The following is a 15,746-nucleotide window of genomic DNA, read 5'->3' as shown; positions in this document are numbered from 1 at the left end:
CTCCATTCAATGTATTGTCGAAGGCTTTCATGGCTGGAATCACTAGGTTCTTGTGGGTTTTTTCGGGCTAAATGGCCATGTTCTAGAGGCATCTCACCTCTGAGGATGCTTGCCATAGATGCAGGCGAAACGTCAGGAGAAATGCCTCTAGAACATGGCCATATGGACTTATTCCCTTTACGGGGCATCAGAAAGGCGTGTTTTGGGTTTCCCAGAGCACATGACTGTCAGTCCCCATTACCTGCCTTAAAAAGTACTAAAAAAAGTATTTAAAAATAATTTTAAAGGGAACTTTTTAAAGTAACTTTTTTAAAAAAGTTCTTAAAAAGTATTTTAAAAGTAATTTTAAAGGGAACTTTTAAAAGTAACTTTTTAAAAAGTACTTAGAAAGTATTTTAAAAGAATTTTAAAGGGAATGTTTAAAAGTAACTTTTAAAAAGTACTTAAAAAGTATTTTAAAAGTAATTTTAAAGGGAATGTTTAAAAGTAACTTTTAAAAAGTACTTAAACGTATTTTAAAAGTAATTTTAAAGGTAACTTTTAAAGGAAACTTTAAAAAGTAAATTTAAAAACTACTTAAAAGTATTTAAAAGTAATTTTTAAAGGGAACTTTAAAAAGTAACTTTTTAAAAAAGATCGTCTGGGGAGGCCCTGCTCTCGGTCCCGCCTGCATCACAGGCACGATTGGCGGGGACGAGAGACAGGGCCTTCTCGGTGGTGGCCCCTCAGCTATGGAATGCCCTACCGGTTGACATCAGACAGGCGTTTCGGAGGAAGGTCAAGACTTGCCTCTACGAGCAAGTGTTTGGCTAATCAGTGCAACTGAACAACTGAACACAGGAAGTCGGTAAAACTGAACATAGGAATGGCACAAGGATTATGAGAATGGATCTTGTTCTATGTGAGGCGTCATGAATTGATAAGGAATTGATAATAATTGTTGATTTTGTTGTAATTTGTGATGTGTTTTTAACTGTATATTACTGTATAACTTGCACTGTGTAAACCGCATTGAGTCGCCTAATCTAGGCTGAAAAATGCCGTATAGAGGTAAAGCAAATAAATAAATAATAAATAAATAAAAGTAATTTTAAAGGTAACTTTTAAAGGGTACTTTTAAAAGTAACTTTTTAAAAAGTACTTTAAAGGTATTTTAAAAGTAATTTTTAAAGAGAACTTTTAAAGGGAACTTTTAAAAGTAACGTTTTAAAAAAGTACTTAAAAGTATTTTAAAAGTAATTTTAAAGGGAACTTTTAAAAGTAACTTTTTTTAAAAAGTACTTTAAAAAGTACTTTAAACAGTATTTTAAAAGTAATTTTAAAGGGAACTTTTAAAAGTAACTTTTTTAAAAAAAGTACTTTAAAAAGTATTTAAAAAGTAATTTTAAATGGAACGTTTAAAAGTAACTTTTTAAAAAAAGTACTTTAAAAAGTATGTAAAAAGTAATTTTAAAGGGAACTTTTAAAGGGAACTTTTAAAAGTAACTTTAAAAAAGTACTTAAAGGGAACTTTTAAAGGGAACTTTAAAAAGTAACATTTTAAAAAAGTACTTAAAAGTATTTAAAAAGTAATTTTAAAGGGAACTTTTAAAAGTAACTTTTTAAAAAAAGTACTTTAAAAAGTACTTTAAACAGTATTTTAAAAGTAATTTTAAAGGGAACTTTTAAAAGTAACTTTTTTAAAAAAAGTACTTTAAAAAGTATTTAAAAAGTAATTTTAAATGGAACGTTTAAAAGTAACTTTTTAAAAAAAGTACTTTAAAAAGTATGTAAAAAGTAATTTTAAAGGGAACTTTTAAAGGGAACTTTTAAAAGTAACTTTAAAAAAGTACTTAAAGGGAACTTTTAAAGGGAACTTTAAAAAGTAACTTTTAAATACTCAAAATTTATGTTGCAAGCCACTTTGGAGTCTCATTTTAAAAAGGGGAAAGCGAGATAAATAAATATAACAACAAATATAAATAACGATAACATCAGCATGGTTGCTGTCATAGTCCCAAATGCAAGTGCGTACACACTGTGAAGTTAATGCAGTTTGGCACCACATGGACTGCCATGGCTCAATGCTGCGGAGTCCTGAGAGTTGCAGTTCGGTGAGTCACCAGGGGAAGACGAAGGACCTTGTCGAACTACAACTCCCAAGATCCCATCGCATTGAGATGTGGTGTTAGTGCCGCAGTGTGGACGCAACCTCATTCTCTCTTTTGTCGTAGGATGTGGGCTGAACTACCACAAGCGTTGCGCCTTCAGCATCCCCAACAACTGCAGCGGGGCTCGGAAGCGGCGCCTCTCCTCCACTTCTTTGGCCAACTCCCAATCCTTGCGCCTTTCCACCACCGACTCCTTGCCTTCCACCTCTGACGATTTGGTGAGTCAATCCTCTCTGTCTAGACACGGGCAAACTCCGGCCCTCCATGTTGTGACTCAGCTGGAACCTCTGATCAAGATGATGGGATTTGGGTCCACAACCTGGTTCAAAATGTCCCTGTTATAGTCAATGAGGAACAGGGTGTGGAAGTTCAGTTTTCCACAGCAAGGAATGAGTTTGTTGATACTGAAACTAGCCAGGTGCAGGTGCAAATCGACTCAGAAGAGGAGGACAGTTCTCCACCTGATAACGAGCAGGAAGGCAAACTGGATAACACTAACGAACAGACTGACCTTGACGAAACGGGAACCTTAGATCGTGCTGACCGTTTGGAATTCAGAGTTCGAAGGAGTGTGAGAATAGCTAACAAGAAGGAGGTCAGAGGCCAAAGTTTGGTGTTTTCAGCAAGGTGAACCTATTCTGAGGTGCGACACTCCAGGGGTTTTGGACTACAACTCTCACAATTCCTGACAGCCTACTGACTGTTAGGAATTGTGGGAGTTGTAGTCCAAAACACCTGGAGGGCCGGAGTTTGTGGGTGCCCGTGGAATGATCCGACTCCGCTTTGTTTGAAGGAGTGTGAGAATAGCTAACAAGAAGGAGGTCAGAGGCCAAAGTTTGGTGTTTTCAGCAAGGTGAACCTATTCTGAGGTGCGACACTCCAGGGGTTTTGGACTACAACTCTCACAATTCCTGACAGCCTACTGACTGTTAGGAATTGTGGGAGTTGTAGTCCAAAACACCTGGAGGGCCGGAGTTTGTGGGTGCCCGTGGAATGATCCGACTCCGCTTTGTTTGAAGGAGTGTGAGAATAGCTAACAAGAAGGAGGTCAGAGGCCAAAGTTTGGTGTTTTCAGCAAGGTGAACCTATTCTGAGGTGCGACACTCCAGGGGTTTTGGACTACAACTCTCACAATTCCTGACAGCCTACTGACTGTTAGGAATTGTGGGAGTTGTAGTCCAAAACACCTGGAGGGCCGGAGTTTGTGGGTGCCCGTGGAATGATCCGACTCCGCTTTGTTTGAAGGAGTGTGAGAATAGCTAACAAGAAGGAGGTCAGAGGCCAAAGTTTGGTATTTTCAGCAAGATGAACCTATTCTGAGGTGCGACACTCCAGGGGTTTTGGACTACAACTCCCACAATTCCTAACAGCCTACCGCAAATTCTGGCCCTCCAGGGGTTTTGGACTACAACTCCCACAATTCCTAACAGCCGGTAGGCTGTTAGGAATTGTGGGAGTTGCAGTCCAAAACCCCTGGAGGGACGGAGTTTGCAGGTGCCCGTGGAATGATCCAACTCCGCTTTGCCTCCCCAGAGCCGGAGTTCAGTGGAGCTGCTCCCGCGCCGGAGGGTCTCCTCGGCCTACGTGGGGCGCCCCATTGAGCTGGACAAGCTCTTCCTCTCCAAGGTCAAGGTGCCCCACACCTTCCTCATCCACTCCTACACTCGGCCCACCGTCTGCCAGTTCTGCAAGAAGCTGCTCAAGGGACTCTTCCGGCAAGGGCTCCAGTGCAAAGGTGAGCCATGGGTTTCGAGACCTGGGGAAAGAATGCAACTTTTTAGGGGTCCCCTTGGACTACGACTTCTGTCATCCCTAGCATAGAATCATAGAATAATAGAATAATGGGTCATCTAACCCAGTCCCCTGCCATGCAGGAAAAACACAATCAAAGTACCCCTGTGTCAGGAGTCGGCATGAAGACATCACAGATTCCCTCCATGACATCCTGACTGAATCATCCTGGTTGCCTTTTCTCTCTGTGACATTTTGGAAGCCAGCAGAGGGCACTGGAAACCTTTTATTGGAACTTGTGAAGCAACAAGCTCTAATAAGGAAACTGAGAAGAGGGAGGAGATGGGAAGGAAAGGTGTATAAAAGGAAGTGGTGGTGGGGAAAAGTCAGTAGTGTCTTTCTTTGCTGCAGAGATACAAGCAATATATTCATTTCAAAGCAAAACCGGCTTGTGAGTGATCGTTTAATATTGCTATATAAAACCTACAGTCTTACACCTTGACAGATGGCCATCCAGCTTTGGTTTAAAAGTTTCCAAGGAAGGAGATAAATACAGGGAAGTACAGTAAGACATTTCCCATAACACAACCTATTCCTTTGGAGTGAGATAACCCAGATCCTTGGAGTGTACACTCTAGGCATATGCAATCCATGGTTCTAAATGGTTCTACAGTATTTACAAAACTAAAGTTCTGGTGGTGAAAAATAGGGAGCGCTGGTGCTTTGCTTTTACTGTGTTGCTAAAATTCTGGTGGTGAAAATTTCAGAACTCTAACAAAACTTTCAAATTTTCATTATAAATGGCAGTTCCTAATACAATGGTTCTCAACCTTCCTAATGCTGCGACCCTTAATGCAGTTCTTCATGTTGCAGTGACCCCCCAACTGTAAAATTATTTTCATTGCTACTTCATAATTGTAATTTTACTACAGTTATGAATCATAATATAAATATCTGATATATCTGATATTAAGGATATGTTTTCATTCACTGGACCAAATTTGTCACAAATGCCCCATACGCCCAAATTTGAATATTTGTGGGGTTGGGGGGGATTGATGTTGTCATTTGGGAGTTGTAGCTGCTGGAATTTATAGTTCACCTACAATCAAAGAGCATTCTGAACTCCTTCAACAATGGAATTGAACCAAACTTGGCACACAGAACTAACAGAAAATATTTCAAATTTGAATATTTGTGGGGTTGGGGAAGGGATTGATTTTGTCATTTGGGAGTTGTAGTTGCTGGAATTTATTGTTCACCTACAGTCAAAGAGCATTCTGAACTTCTTCAACAATGGAATTGAACCAAACTTGGCACACAGAACTAACAGAAAATACTGTACGGGTTTGGTGGGCATTGACCTTGAGTTTGGGAGTTGTAGTTCACCTACATCCAGAGAGCACTGTGGACTCAAACAAGGATGGATCTGGACCAAATTTAGAACAAATACTCAATATGCCCAAATGAGAACACTGGTTGCAGTTTGGCAAAAACAAATCTTGACATTAGGGAGTTGTAATTGCTGGGATTTCTAGTTCACCTGCATCCAGAAAACACTGTGGACTGAAATAATGATGGATCTGGACCAAACTCTGCATGAATATTAAATATGCCCAAATGTGAACACTGGTGGAGTTTGGGGGAAATAGACCTTGAATTTTAGGAGTTGTAGTTGCTGGGATTTATAGTTCACTTACAATCAGAGAGCATTCTGAACCCCACCAACAATAGAATTGGGCCAAACTTCCCACACAGAACCTCCATGACCAACAGAAAATACTATGTTTTGTGATGGTCTTTGGCCACCCATCGGACGCCCCCTCATGACCCCTCCAGGGGTCCCGACCCCCAGGTTGAGAAACACTGTCCTAATAGGTTCTGTCATAAAAATCACCAATAATGAAATAATAATGACATTTTGAAAGTTTTGTTAGAGTTCTGAAATTTTCACCACCAGAACTTTAGCAACACTGTAATAGCAAAGCACCAGCGCCCCCTAGTATACACAACCAGAACTTTAGTTTTGTAAGTACTTTAGAACCTTTTAGAACCATGTACACTCCTGTGATTCAGCCATAAAGTGAGTCCAACTTTGTGGCCAATATGGTGTCTTGCACCTCCTTCTTGGCCAGGTGTGTTACCTAGATTCTCATCAATAAGTGGGAAGTCAAGGGATGCAGAAGGGGCAATCAACAGTGGATGGACGGGACTTTTTCAAATGTGTATGACCGGAAACCCTAACCCTGTTGCTTCCTAATTCTGTTGGTGTTTTCATCCCAGATTGCAAATTCAACTGCCACAAGCGCTGTGCCACTCGGGTGCCCAACGACTGCCTCGGAGAGACGCTCTTCAACGGAAGCGGTAAGCCATTATGAAATTATGGCCCTATTGACAGTGCAGTTTGAAATGGCATTATAGAGTCATTCCTCTTTACAGCCCGAAAGACGGTTGCATCTGTCAAGTTGGAAATTTAGGGGAGGCTAATTTAACTAATTTACGACGCCATAAAAATCTCCAGCAAGCATGCAAAAGAATGAGGAAGTACTCCATCGGTGTCACAAATGGAGGGTGAAGCGACGGCTCCCCTGGTGGCCAGAATACCGTCATGAAGCTGGAATGTTAAATAGCCTCTGTGTGTCTGTCTATATATGTTGTGTGTCTATGGCATTGAATGTTTGCCATGTATATGTACATTGTAATCTGCTCTGAGTCCCCTACGGGGTGAGAAGGACGCAATATAAATACTATAAATAAAATAAATAAATAAAATAAAATAAAATAAAATAAAATTATAATATAATATAATATAATATAATATAATATAATATAATATAATATAAATACAGTGGTGTAGATGGGGCCTTGGATTGGATCTGTACTGCCATATAATGCAATTTGGAACTGCATTAGACAGCAACGTAGAACCAACTTATTTTGTAATAGTGTGGGGTTATATTTACTGAGTTGGAGCAACAACAACAACAACAACAATAATTATTATTATTATTTTCTTGCCCACTTCTCCTTGTGGCTCAAGGCGGGTTACAGCATAATGCAAACACACAAACATTGTAAATATTCTATAAATATACATATTTATAATTGCCTTGCGTGGTGACGAGAGGCGAGTAAGAAATAAAATTACTATTGCTTTTATTAATCCAACTCAGCTGTTAGGAATTGTGGGAGTTGTAGTCCAAAACACCTGGAGGGCCCAGGTTTGCCCATGCCTACATGAGAGGATGACTATGACGATTATAATCTATATTATTATTATTATTATTATTATTATTATTATTTTGACCTGGCATGGGCAAACTTGGGCCATCCAGGTGTTTTGGACTTCAACTCCCACAACTCCTTACAGCTGGTAGGGTGTTAGGAATTGTGGGAGTTGTAGTCCAAAACACCTGGAGGGCTCAAGTTTGCCCATGCCTGCATTAGAAGATGATTTTATTATTATTATTATTATTGTTGTTGTTGTTGTTGTTGTTATTGTTGTTGTTGTTGTTATTGTTGTTGTCATTGTCATTGTCGTCATCATCATTCATCATCATTATTATTTTATTTTATTTATTATTTTGGCCAGGCATGGGCAAATTTGGGCCCTCCAGGTGTTTTGGACTGCAACTCCCACAATTCCTAACAGCCTGTAGGCTGTTAGGAATTGTGGGAGTTGTAGTCCAAAACACCTGGAGGGCCCAAGTTTGCCCATGCCTGGTCTATATACCCTTCTTCACCAAATACCTTTTCCAAACTATAATTGCAACTCCCTATGATTCCATGGCAGTCAAAGTGGTGCCAAACTGCCTTAATCCCACAGTGTAGATGCACCAAAGGACCGTGACTGGCTGGAAGGGAAATAGTATGGCTCAATGGAGAATTGTGAGTATTATTTATTTATTCTTAGGTACATTATATGGATTTTTCCACCGTTTCTCTCTCCCCAGATGTTACGATGGAGGAGCCCAGTGACCTCAGCGAGGCCGAGAAGAATTCCCTGATGGACGAATCCGACGACTCCGGGATCATCCCTGGATCCCATTCGGAGAACGACCTGCGGATGGGAGAGGACGCCGATGACATCAGCAAGTCCCGGGGGTGAGCAGAGGTCATGGCAACAAAACTGGCCTTCTCTTAAGACCGTGAAAACTTTCCATAGTTCAAATCTTTGTCTGACTTCCATTGTTAATTCCAATGGGTTTAACCTGGGGGGTGGAACCCAAGCATAAATAATAATAATAATAATAATAATAATAATAATAATAATAATAATCCCTCAGTTCTTGTGGGTTTTTTCGGGCTATATGGCCATGTTCTAGAGGCATTTCTCCTGACGTTTCGCCTGCATCTATGGCAAGCATCCTCAGAGGTGAGGTCTGCTGGGACTGGGGAAAAAAAGGGGGGTTATATATCTGTGGAATGACCAGGGTGAGACAAAGGGCTTTTGTAAGTTGGCCTAGGTGTGGATCTTTCAACTGACCACCTTGATTAGCATACAATGGGCTGACTGTGCCTGGAGCAAACTCTTCTTGAAAGGTGATTAGATGTCCCTGCCTGTTTTTCTCTCTGCTGTTTTTGCTGTTGCAATTTTAGAATTTTTTAATACTGGTAACCAGATTTTGTTCATTTTCATGGTTTCCTCCTTTCTGTTGAAATTGTCCACATGTTTGTGGATTTCAATGGCTTCTCTGTGTAGTCTGACATGGTGGTTGTGAGAGTGGTCCAGCATTTCTGTCTTCTCAAATAATATGCTGTGTCCAGGTTGGTTCATCAGGTGCTCTGCTATGGCTGACTTCTCTGGTTGAAGGAGTCTGCAGTGCCTTTCATGTTCCTGGATTCTTGTTTGGGCAATGCTGCTGCGTTTGGTGGTCCCTCTGTAGACTTGTCCACAGCTGCATGGTACACGGTAGACTCCTGCAGAGGTGAGAGGATCCCTCTTGTCCTTTGCTGAACGGAGCATTTGTTGGATTTTCTTGGTGGGTCTGTAGATAGTTTGTATGTTGTGTTTCCTCATCAGCTTCCCTCTGCAGTCAGTGGTTCCCTTGATGTATGGCAGGAACACTTTTCCTCTGGGTGGATCTTTGTCTTTATTCTCGTGGCTTGTTCTCGGTTGTCTTGCAGCTCTTCTGATGTCTGAGGTGGAGTCTCCATTGGCCTGTAGAGCCCAGTTGAGGTGGTTCAGTTCATCTTGGAGGAGGTGGGCTTCCCAGATTCTTTCTGCACGGTCTGCCAAGGCTTTAATGGGGCTTCTTTTTTGGCTTGGGTGATGGTTGGAGTTTTTATGTAGATATCTATCTGTGCGTGTAGGTTTTCTGTAAACAGTGTGACCCAATTGTTGATCTGGTTTGCGGATGACTAGGACGTCGAGAAAAGGCCGTCTTCCTTCATTTTCTTTTTCCATGGTGAACTGGATGTTTGGGTGGATGCTGTTGAGATGGTCCAGGAACCTGTTGAGTTCTTCTTCTCCATGGCTCCAAATGGTGAAGGTGTTATCCACATATCTGAACCATATAGTGGGCTTTTTGGTTGCTGTTTCAAGAGCTTGTTTTTCAAATTGTTCCATGTAGAAGTTAGCTATGACTGGGCTGAGAGGGCTCCCCATAGCTACTCCATCTTTCTGTTCAAAGAATTCATTGTCCCACTGAAAGTAACTGGTGGTGAGGCAATGGTGAAACAGCGCCGTGATGTCTTCTGGGAACCTCTGGTTGATGAGTGCCATGGTGTCTGCAACTGGGACCATGGTAAATAGAGACACCACATCGAATAATAATAATAATAATAATAATAATAATAATAATAATAATAATAATAATCTATGACATGGTATTCAAACTAGATAACATGAAGATATTGATTGATTGATTTATATCCCACTTTATCTCTCCATATGGAGACTAAAAGCGGCTCACAATCAAAAACACGACAACTTAAAATATACAAATATACAATAATAAAAGAGTATATCATTATATTTGATTATATAATATCAGTAGTAATTATATTTAATATATTAATATTACTATAATACAATATTGTTATTACATTGTATTATATTGCATTATTATTATTATTATTATTATTATTATTATATTGTATTACATACAAGAGGGGAGCTCCAGACAAGAAACGATCAGGGACAGCTAATCACCTCTTAACAAAGAGGGAAGAACTTCCTGACTGTGAGAGCCGTTCAGCAGTGGAACTCTCTGCCCCGGAGTGTGGTGGAGGCTCCTTCTTTGGAAGCCTTTAAACAGAGGCTGGATGGCCATCTGTCAGGGGTGATTTGAATGCAATATTCCTGCTTCTTGGCAGAATGGGGTTGGACTGGATGGCCCATGAGGTCTCTTCCAACTCTTTGATTCTATGAAAGGATGCCCCCAGGCAGTAAAAAGCCAGACCTTGAAAACTGCTAGGCCATTCAATGCTAATCAAGGTGGCCAATTGAAACATTCACACCTGCCTCCAACAGACAAGAGTTCTTTCTCCCACCCTGGACATTATTCCACAGATCTGTAAACACCACTTGCCTAGTTTCCAACAGACGTCACAACCTCTGAGGATGCCTGCTATAGATGTAGGCGAAATGTCAGGAGAGAATGCTTCTGGAATATGGCCAGACAGCCTGAAAAACTTACAGCAGCCCAATTATCAATATTATATGTATATACTGTACATTATATTGGGTTGTTGTAGGTTTTTTCGGGCTATATGGCCATGTTCTAAAGGCATTTTCTCCTGACGTTTCGCCTGCATCTATGGCAAGCATCCTCAGAGGTAGTGAGTGAGGATGCTTGCCATAGATGCAGGCGAAACGTCAGGAGAGAATGCCTCTAGAACATGGCTATATAGCCTGAAAAAACCTACAACAACCCTTCGGCATCCTCAGAAGTTGTGAGTGAGGATGCTTGCCATAGATGCAGGCGAAACGTCAGGAGAGAATGCCTCTAGGACATGGCCATATAGCCTGAAAAAACCTACAACAACCCAGTGATTCCGGCCATGAAAGCCTTCGACAATACATTGTACATTATATTGTTAGCATAGCACAATATTAGTATACTATATTGTACTATACCACTATACTATCTATCTATCTTGTCTGTCAATCATTGGAAAAGAACATATTCTGCATATACCTTTTTTCTCCCAATTTTTCTGGAAAAATGGCTTTGGGAAAAAAACTTAATTTTTCCCCAATTTTTCTAGTTTTTTTCCCCAGGTTTTCCCATCTGTCCTGTTTTTATACTCGTTCACATGATGCAATCATACCTTCGTGATGTCATCATGCACTCACTAATGCCTCGTTGCATCAGACACTTGCTTTGTCATCTTGACTCAGCAATTTTTCACCTGGACAATATGCCTATTGATCAGGCCTGGGCCAACTTTGGCCCTCCAGGTGTTTTGGACTTCAGCTCCCACAATTCCTAACAGTCTTCCAGGTCTTTGATGGACACTTGACCCATCCTTGTCTCCCCAGATCCATGGGCTACATCCCTTTGATGCGAGTGGTCCAGTCAGTGCGCCAGACCACCCGCAAGTCCAGCACGGCCCTGAAGGAAGGCTGGGTGGTCCATTTCAGCAACAAGGACACACTGGTGAGTGGGGAAGGGGCTGGAGAAGATCCACCTAGGCATAAGGAATCTGTGGACCGGGTTGTGGCGCAGCTGGTTGGAAGTCAGCCGCATTAAAACCAGCCCGGGTCAGAGTAAGCTCCCAACCATTTGTCTAGCTTGCTGTCGACCTTCGCAGCCCGAAAGACAGTGGTGTCTATCAAGTAAGAAATTTAGGTACCGCTTATGCGGGGAGAGGGAGGCCCCAATGGCACAGTGGATTAAAGTGCTGAGCTTGTTGACCAAAAGGTTGCAGGTTCGATTCTGGGGAGCGGGTGAGCTTCCGCTGTCAGCCCTAGCTTCTGACTCAACTCTATTCTAGTCATATTTCATCTGTTTATGCTGGAGCCTCCGGTGGCGCAGTGGGTTAAACCCCTGTGCCGGCAGGACTGAAGACCGACAGGTCACAGGTTCGAATCTGGGGAGAGGCGGATGAGCTCCCTCTATCAGCTCCAGCTCCTCATGCGGGGACATGAGAGAAGCCTCCCACAAGGATGATAAAACATCAATTCACCCGGGCGTCCCTTGGGCAACGTCCTTGCAGACGGCCAATTCTCTCACAACAGGAGCGACTTGCAGTTTCTCAGGTTGCTCCTGACACGACCAAAAAAAAAACCTGTTTATGCTTAGAATTATTTTTAAATATTAATTATTACATTTGGCTCAGCCATAGGTCTTTTAAACGTCGTTGTGTTACTGTTAATATTCATAGCTTAATTTCTGTTATGAGTTTTATTTTTATTGTTTGTATTACTTGTTGTTATTGTTTTTATTACTGATGTATTGCGGCCTCGGCCTCAAGTAAGCCGCACCGAGTCCCTTGGGGAGATGGTAGCGGGGTATAAATAAAGTTTTTTTTAATTATTATTATTATTATTATTATTATTATTATTATTATTATGCCAACCTAGCAGAATAATAATAATAATGCATGCAAATGTGATGCAAATAATAATGCATGCAAATAATAATGCATGCAAATAATAAACATACAAATGTGAGTAGATCAATAGGTACCGCTCCGGCGGGAAGGTAACGGCACTCCATTCAGTCATGCCAGCCACATGACCTTGGAGGTGTCTATGGACGACGCCGGCTCTTCGGCTTAGAAATGGAGATGAGCACCACACCCCAGAGTCAGACATGACTGGACTTAAGGTCAGGGGACAACCTTTACCTTTACCTATGCAGGGAAGTTAATTTAACTAATTCACAACACCATAAAAAAATCTCCACCAGCATGCAAAAGAATGAGGAAGTACTCAGTCGGTGTCACAAGTGGACGGTGAAGCGACAGCTCCCCCGGTGGCCAGAATTCAAAGCATACCCTCATGAAGCTGGAAAGTTAAATAGCCTCTGTGTGTCTGTCTGTATATGTTGTGTGTCTATGGCATTGAATGTTTTATCAGAGTGAGACCTGGGGTCTATGTGCAGTGGAGATGAGGTTACTAGATCACACAGACACAAAACAGGACACTGCAGTTTGCCAGTCTTAAAAATAACAAAGTTTACTTAGCACATCTTAATACACGTCTACTTCTAAGCGAGCTTAATCAGGAACTACAACAGGAACTACAAAGCACAACTATAGTACAGTTACGGAACATGTGCTTATCAGTTTCTCTTTGGCTGTAAGCCGGCTACTCCCTAATTCTTCCCAGACAGAGAGAGCTTGTTTTCTTATTTCTGCCAAGGTCTTTTCTCTCTCTACCTCTCTGTCTCTTACAACAACAATTCCAGCATACAAATTAACATAACTGAATCCATCTTGAATACATATGAACACCATTGTTAATCATATTGAAACACATTGAAAAAACATACATACATACTTTCAATAATCCTGACATGTTTGCCATGTATATGTGCATTGTGATCCACCCTGAATCCCCTACTATAAATATTGTAAATAAATAAAATAAAATAAGGGGTCACCAGGCAACTCCTACCATCATCTTAGGAGAGCCACACACATCCACGTATATTTACCTCCAGTTTCCCCAGTTTGGAAGCGACAGGCCTGATTTAATCCTCTGCCATCCCACTTTCGTGGCTGCGAATAAAATGTCCTGGTTTCCTGTTCCCTCCCCTCTAATGGCACTCACCCTTTTCTGATCCTGTAGCGGAAACGTCATTACTGGCGTCTGGACAGCAAATGCCTCACTCTTTTCCAAAACAACACCAGCAGTCGCTACTACAAGGTAAGGTGTTCTGTTTTCTGGTGGTATTTAAGGGTGGATGGGAATGTAACGTTGGAGGTCTCGGAGGAATCTTGTTCTTCCTCTGCTTCATATATATATACACACACACCTAATAAACAAAGGATTCTATGGTGGGTTGTTGCAGGAATATATGAAATCTGTATTACACCGGCGTAGTTGGAATGTTGTGATGGGGAGTTGCTTCGATGTCTTTCTTGTAGGAGATCCCATTGTCGGAGATCTTGGCCATCGAGTCTGCTCAAGACTTCTCCTTGCTGCCCTCCGGAGCGAACCCTCACTGCTTCGAAATCATCACGGCCAAAGCCACCTACTACGTTGGGGAGAACGGCGTTCCCAGTAGCAACCAGCATGGCGGGGACAGCCTGGAGCAAGCGAAGGCTTGGGAGACGGCCATCCGCCAAGCCCTCATGCCGGTCATTCTTCAGGGTGCTGCGCCTGCCCAAGGCGAGGTGTCTCACCGTGAGTGTCTCCTTTACCTTCTCTGTCGTTTCATGAAGTCAAAGCATCTCTTCTGAGCATGTTCTTTGTCCAATACTGACCTCTAGCAGCCTAATGGGGTATTACCATGAGAGTCAAGTTCCCCTTTGAGTGTACTCCTTGTCTAACACTGACAACTAGTGACTTGATGTGGTATTACCATTACATTAAGGCCTCTCTTACAAGCATGCTCCTTGTCCAAGACTGACCTCTAGTGACCGGACGGGGTATTACCGTGAAATTCAAGCATCTCTTCTGAGTCTGCTCCTTGTTTAATATTGACTTCTAGTGACTTGATGTGGTATTACCATTAAATTAAGGCCTCTCTTATAAGCATGCTCCTTGTCCAAGACTGACCTCTAGTGACTTGATGTGATATTACCATGAGAGTAAAGTTCCCCTTTGAGTGTGCTTCTTGTCTAACACTGACCTCTAGTGACTTGATGTGGTATTACCATGAGAGTAAAGTTCCCCTTTGAGTGTGCTTCTTGTCTAACACTGATCTCTAGTGATTTGATGTGGTATTACTATGAGAGTAAAGTTCTCCTTTGAATGTGCTTCTTGGCTAACACTGACCTCCAGTGACTTGATGTGGTATTACCACAAGAGTAATTTCTCCTTTGAGTGTGCTTCTTTATTTATTTTAATTAAATTTTTGTTGTGCATTTTTCATATATACACACAGACAACAGGTGTTGGGGGGATGTGGGAAATGGGTTGGGAAAGGGCTGTTGGAGAGGGAAGGGGGGGAGTGGACATAAAATCTAGTCACCATCAGGTGACACATAAACTTAAACCTAGACCAAGTCTTGACATCAAGACTTTGAGTGTGCTTCTTGTCCAACACTGACCTCTAGTGGTATTACCATGAGAGTAAAGTTCCCCTTTCATTGTGCTTCTTGGCTAACACTGACCTCTAGTGACTTGATGTGATATTACCATGAGAGTAAAGTTCCCCTTTGAGTGTGCTTCTTGTCTAACACTGACCTCTAGTGACTTGATGTGGTATTACCATTAAATTAAGGCCTCGCTTATAGGTATGCTCCTTGTCCAACACTGACCTCTACTAATCAGATGAGTCATTACCTCATAGTCTTCTTCTGAGCATGCTCATTGTCCAGCACTGACCCCCAGTGGCCAGATGGGGTATTACCTTGTTACCTCTTTATGGTTTTGTCTCTCTGTTCTTCACTTGTGGGCTTAGGAAGTTGATAGAAGTGGATTAGGATGTAAACTAAATCATCTTCCTTCCAGGGCAAGCATCCTTGCGGATCTCTGTGTCCAACAGCCAGATACAAGAGAACGTGGTGAGTCCTTGACATTTTTTCCTTTGCCTACTTTTGGGTCCAGTTCATTAAAACAGTTCAAAACTATGACGGCTTTGTTGTATTGCAGGATATTGCCACTGTGTACCAGATCTTCCCGGATGAAGTCTTAGGATCTGGGCAATTTGGTGTTGTTTATGGAGGTAAGACGGGTCGTAGTCTTGGATCACCTTAATCCAACCATGGGCAAACTTGAGCCCTCCAGGTGTTTTGGACTTCAAC

General features: G+C 41.8%; 1 protein-coding gene across 1 annotated transcript in view; it reads left to right on the top strand.

The window, feature by feature from the left end:
• Positions 1-15,746, top strand: part of LOC137094969 (serine/threonine-protein kinase D2-like) — a 55,024-nt gene that overhangs the window by 19,579 nt on the left and 19,699 nt on the right. The window contains exons 4-12 of the mRNA XM_067461035.1: positions 2,214-2,368; positions 3,684-3,885; positions 6,165-6,245; positions 7,835-7,985; positions 11,368-11,485; positions 13,624-13,701; positions 13,923-14,181; positions 15,454-15,506; positions 15,595-15,667. Coding sequence (XP_067317136.1) covers positions 2,214-2,368; positions 3,684-3,885; positions 6,165-6,245; positions 7,835-7,985; positions 11,368-11,485; positions 13,624-13,701; positions 13,923-14,181; positions 15,454-15,506; positions 15,595-15,667 — 1,170 coding nt within the window. The remainder of the gene's footprint in view (positions 1-2,213; positions 2,369-3,683; positions 3,886-6,164; positions 6,246-7,834; positions 7,986-11,367; positions 11,486-13,623; positions 13,702-13,922; positions 14,182-15,453; positions 15,507-15,594; positions 15,668-15,746) is intronic.

The sequence above is a fragment of the Anolis sagrei genome, chromosome X (genome assembly GCF_037176765.1).
Source record: "Anolis sagrei isolate rAnoSag1 chromosome X, rAnoSag1.mat, whole genome shotgun sequence".
NCBI lineage: Eukaryota > Metazoa > Chordata > Lepidosauria > Squamata > Dactyloidae > Anolis > Anolis sagrei.
This window is presented reverse-complemented; position numbering and strand designations above follow the sequence as displayed.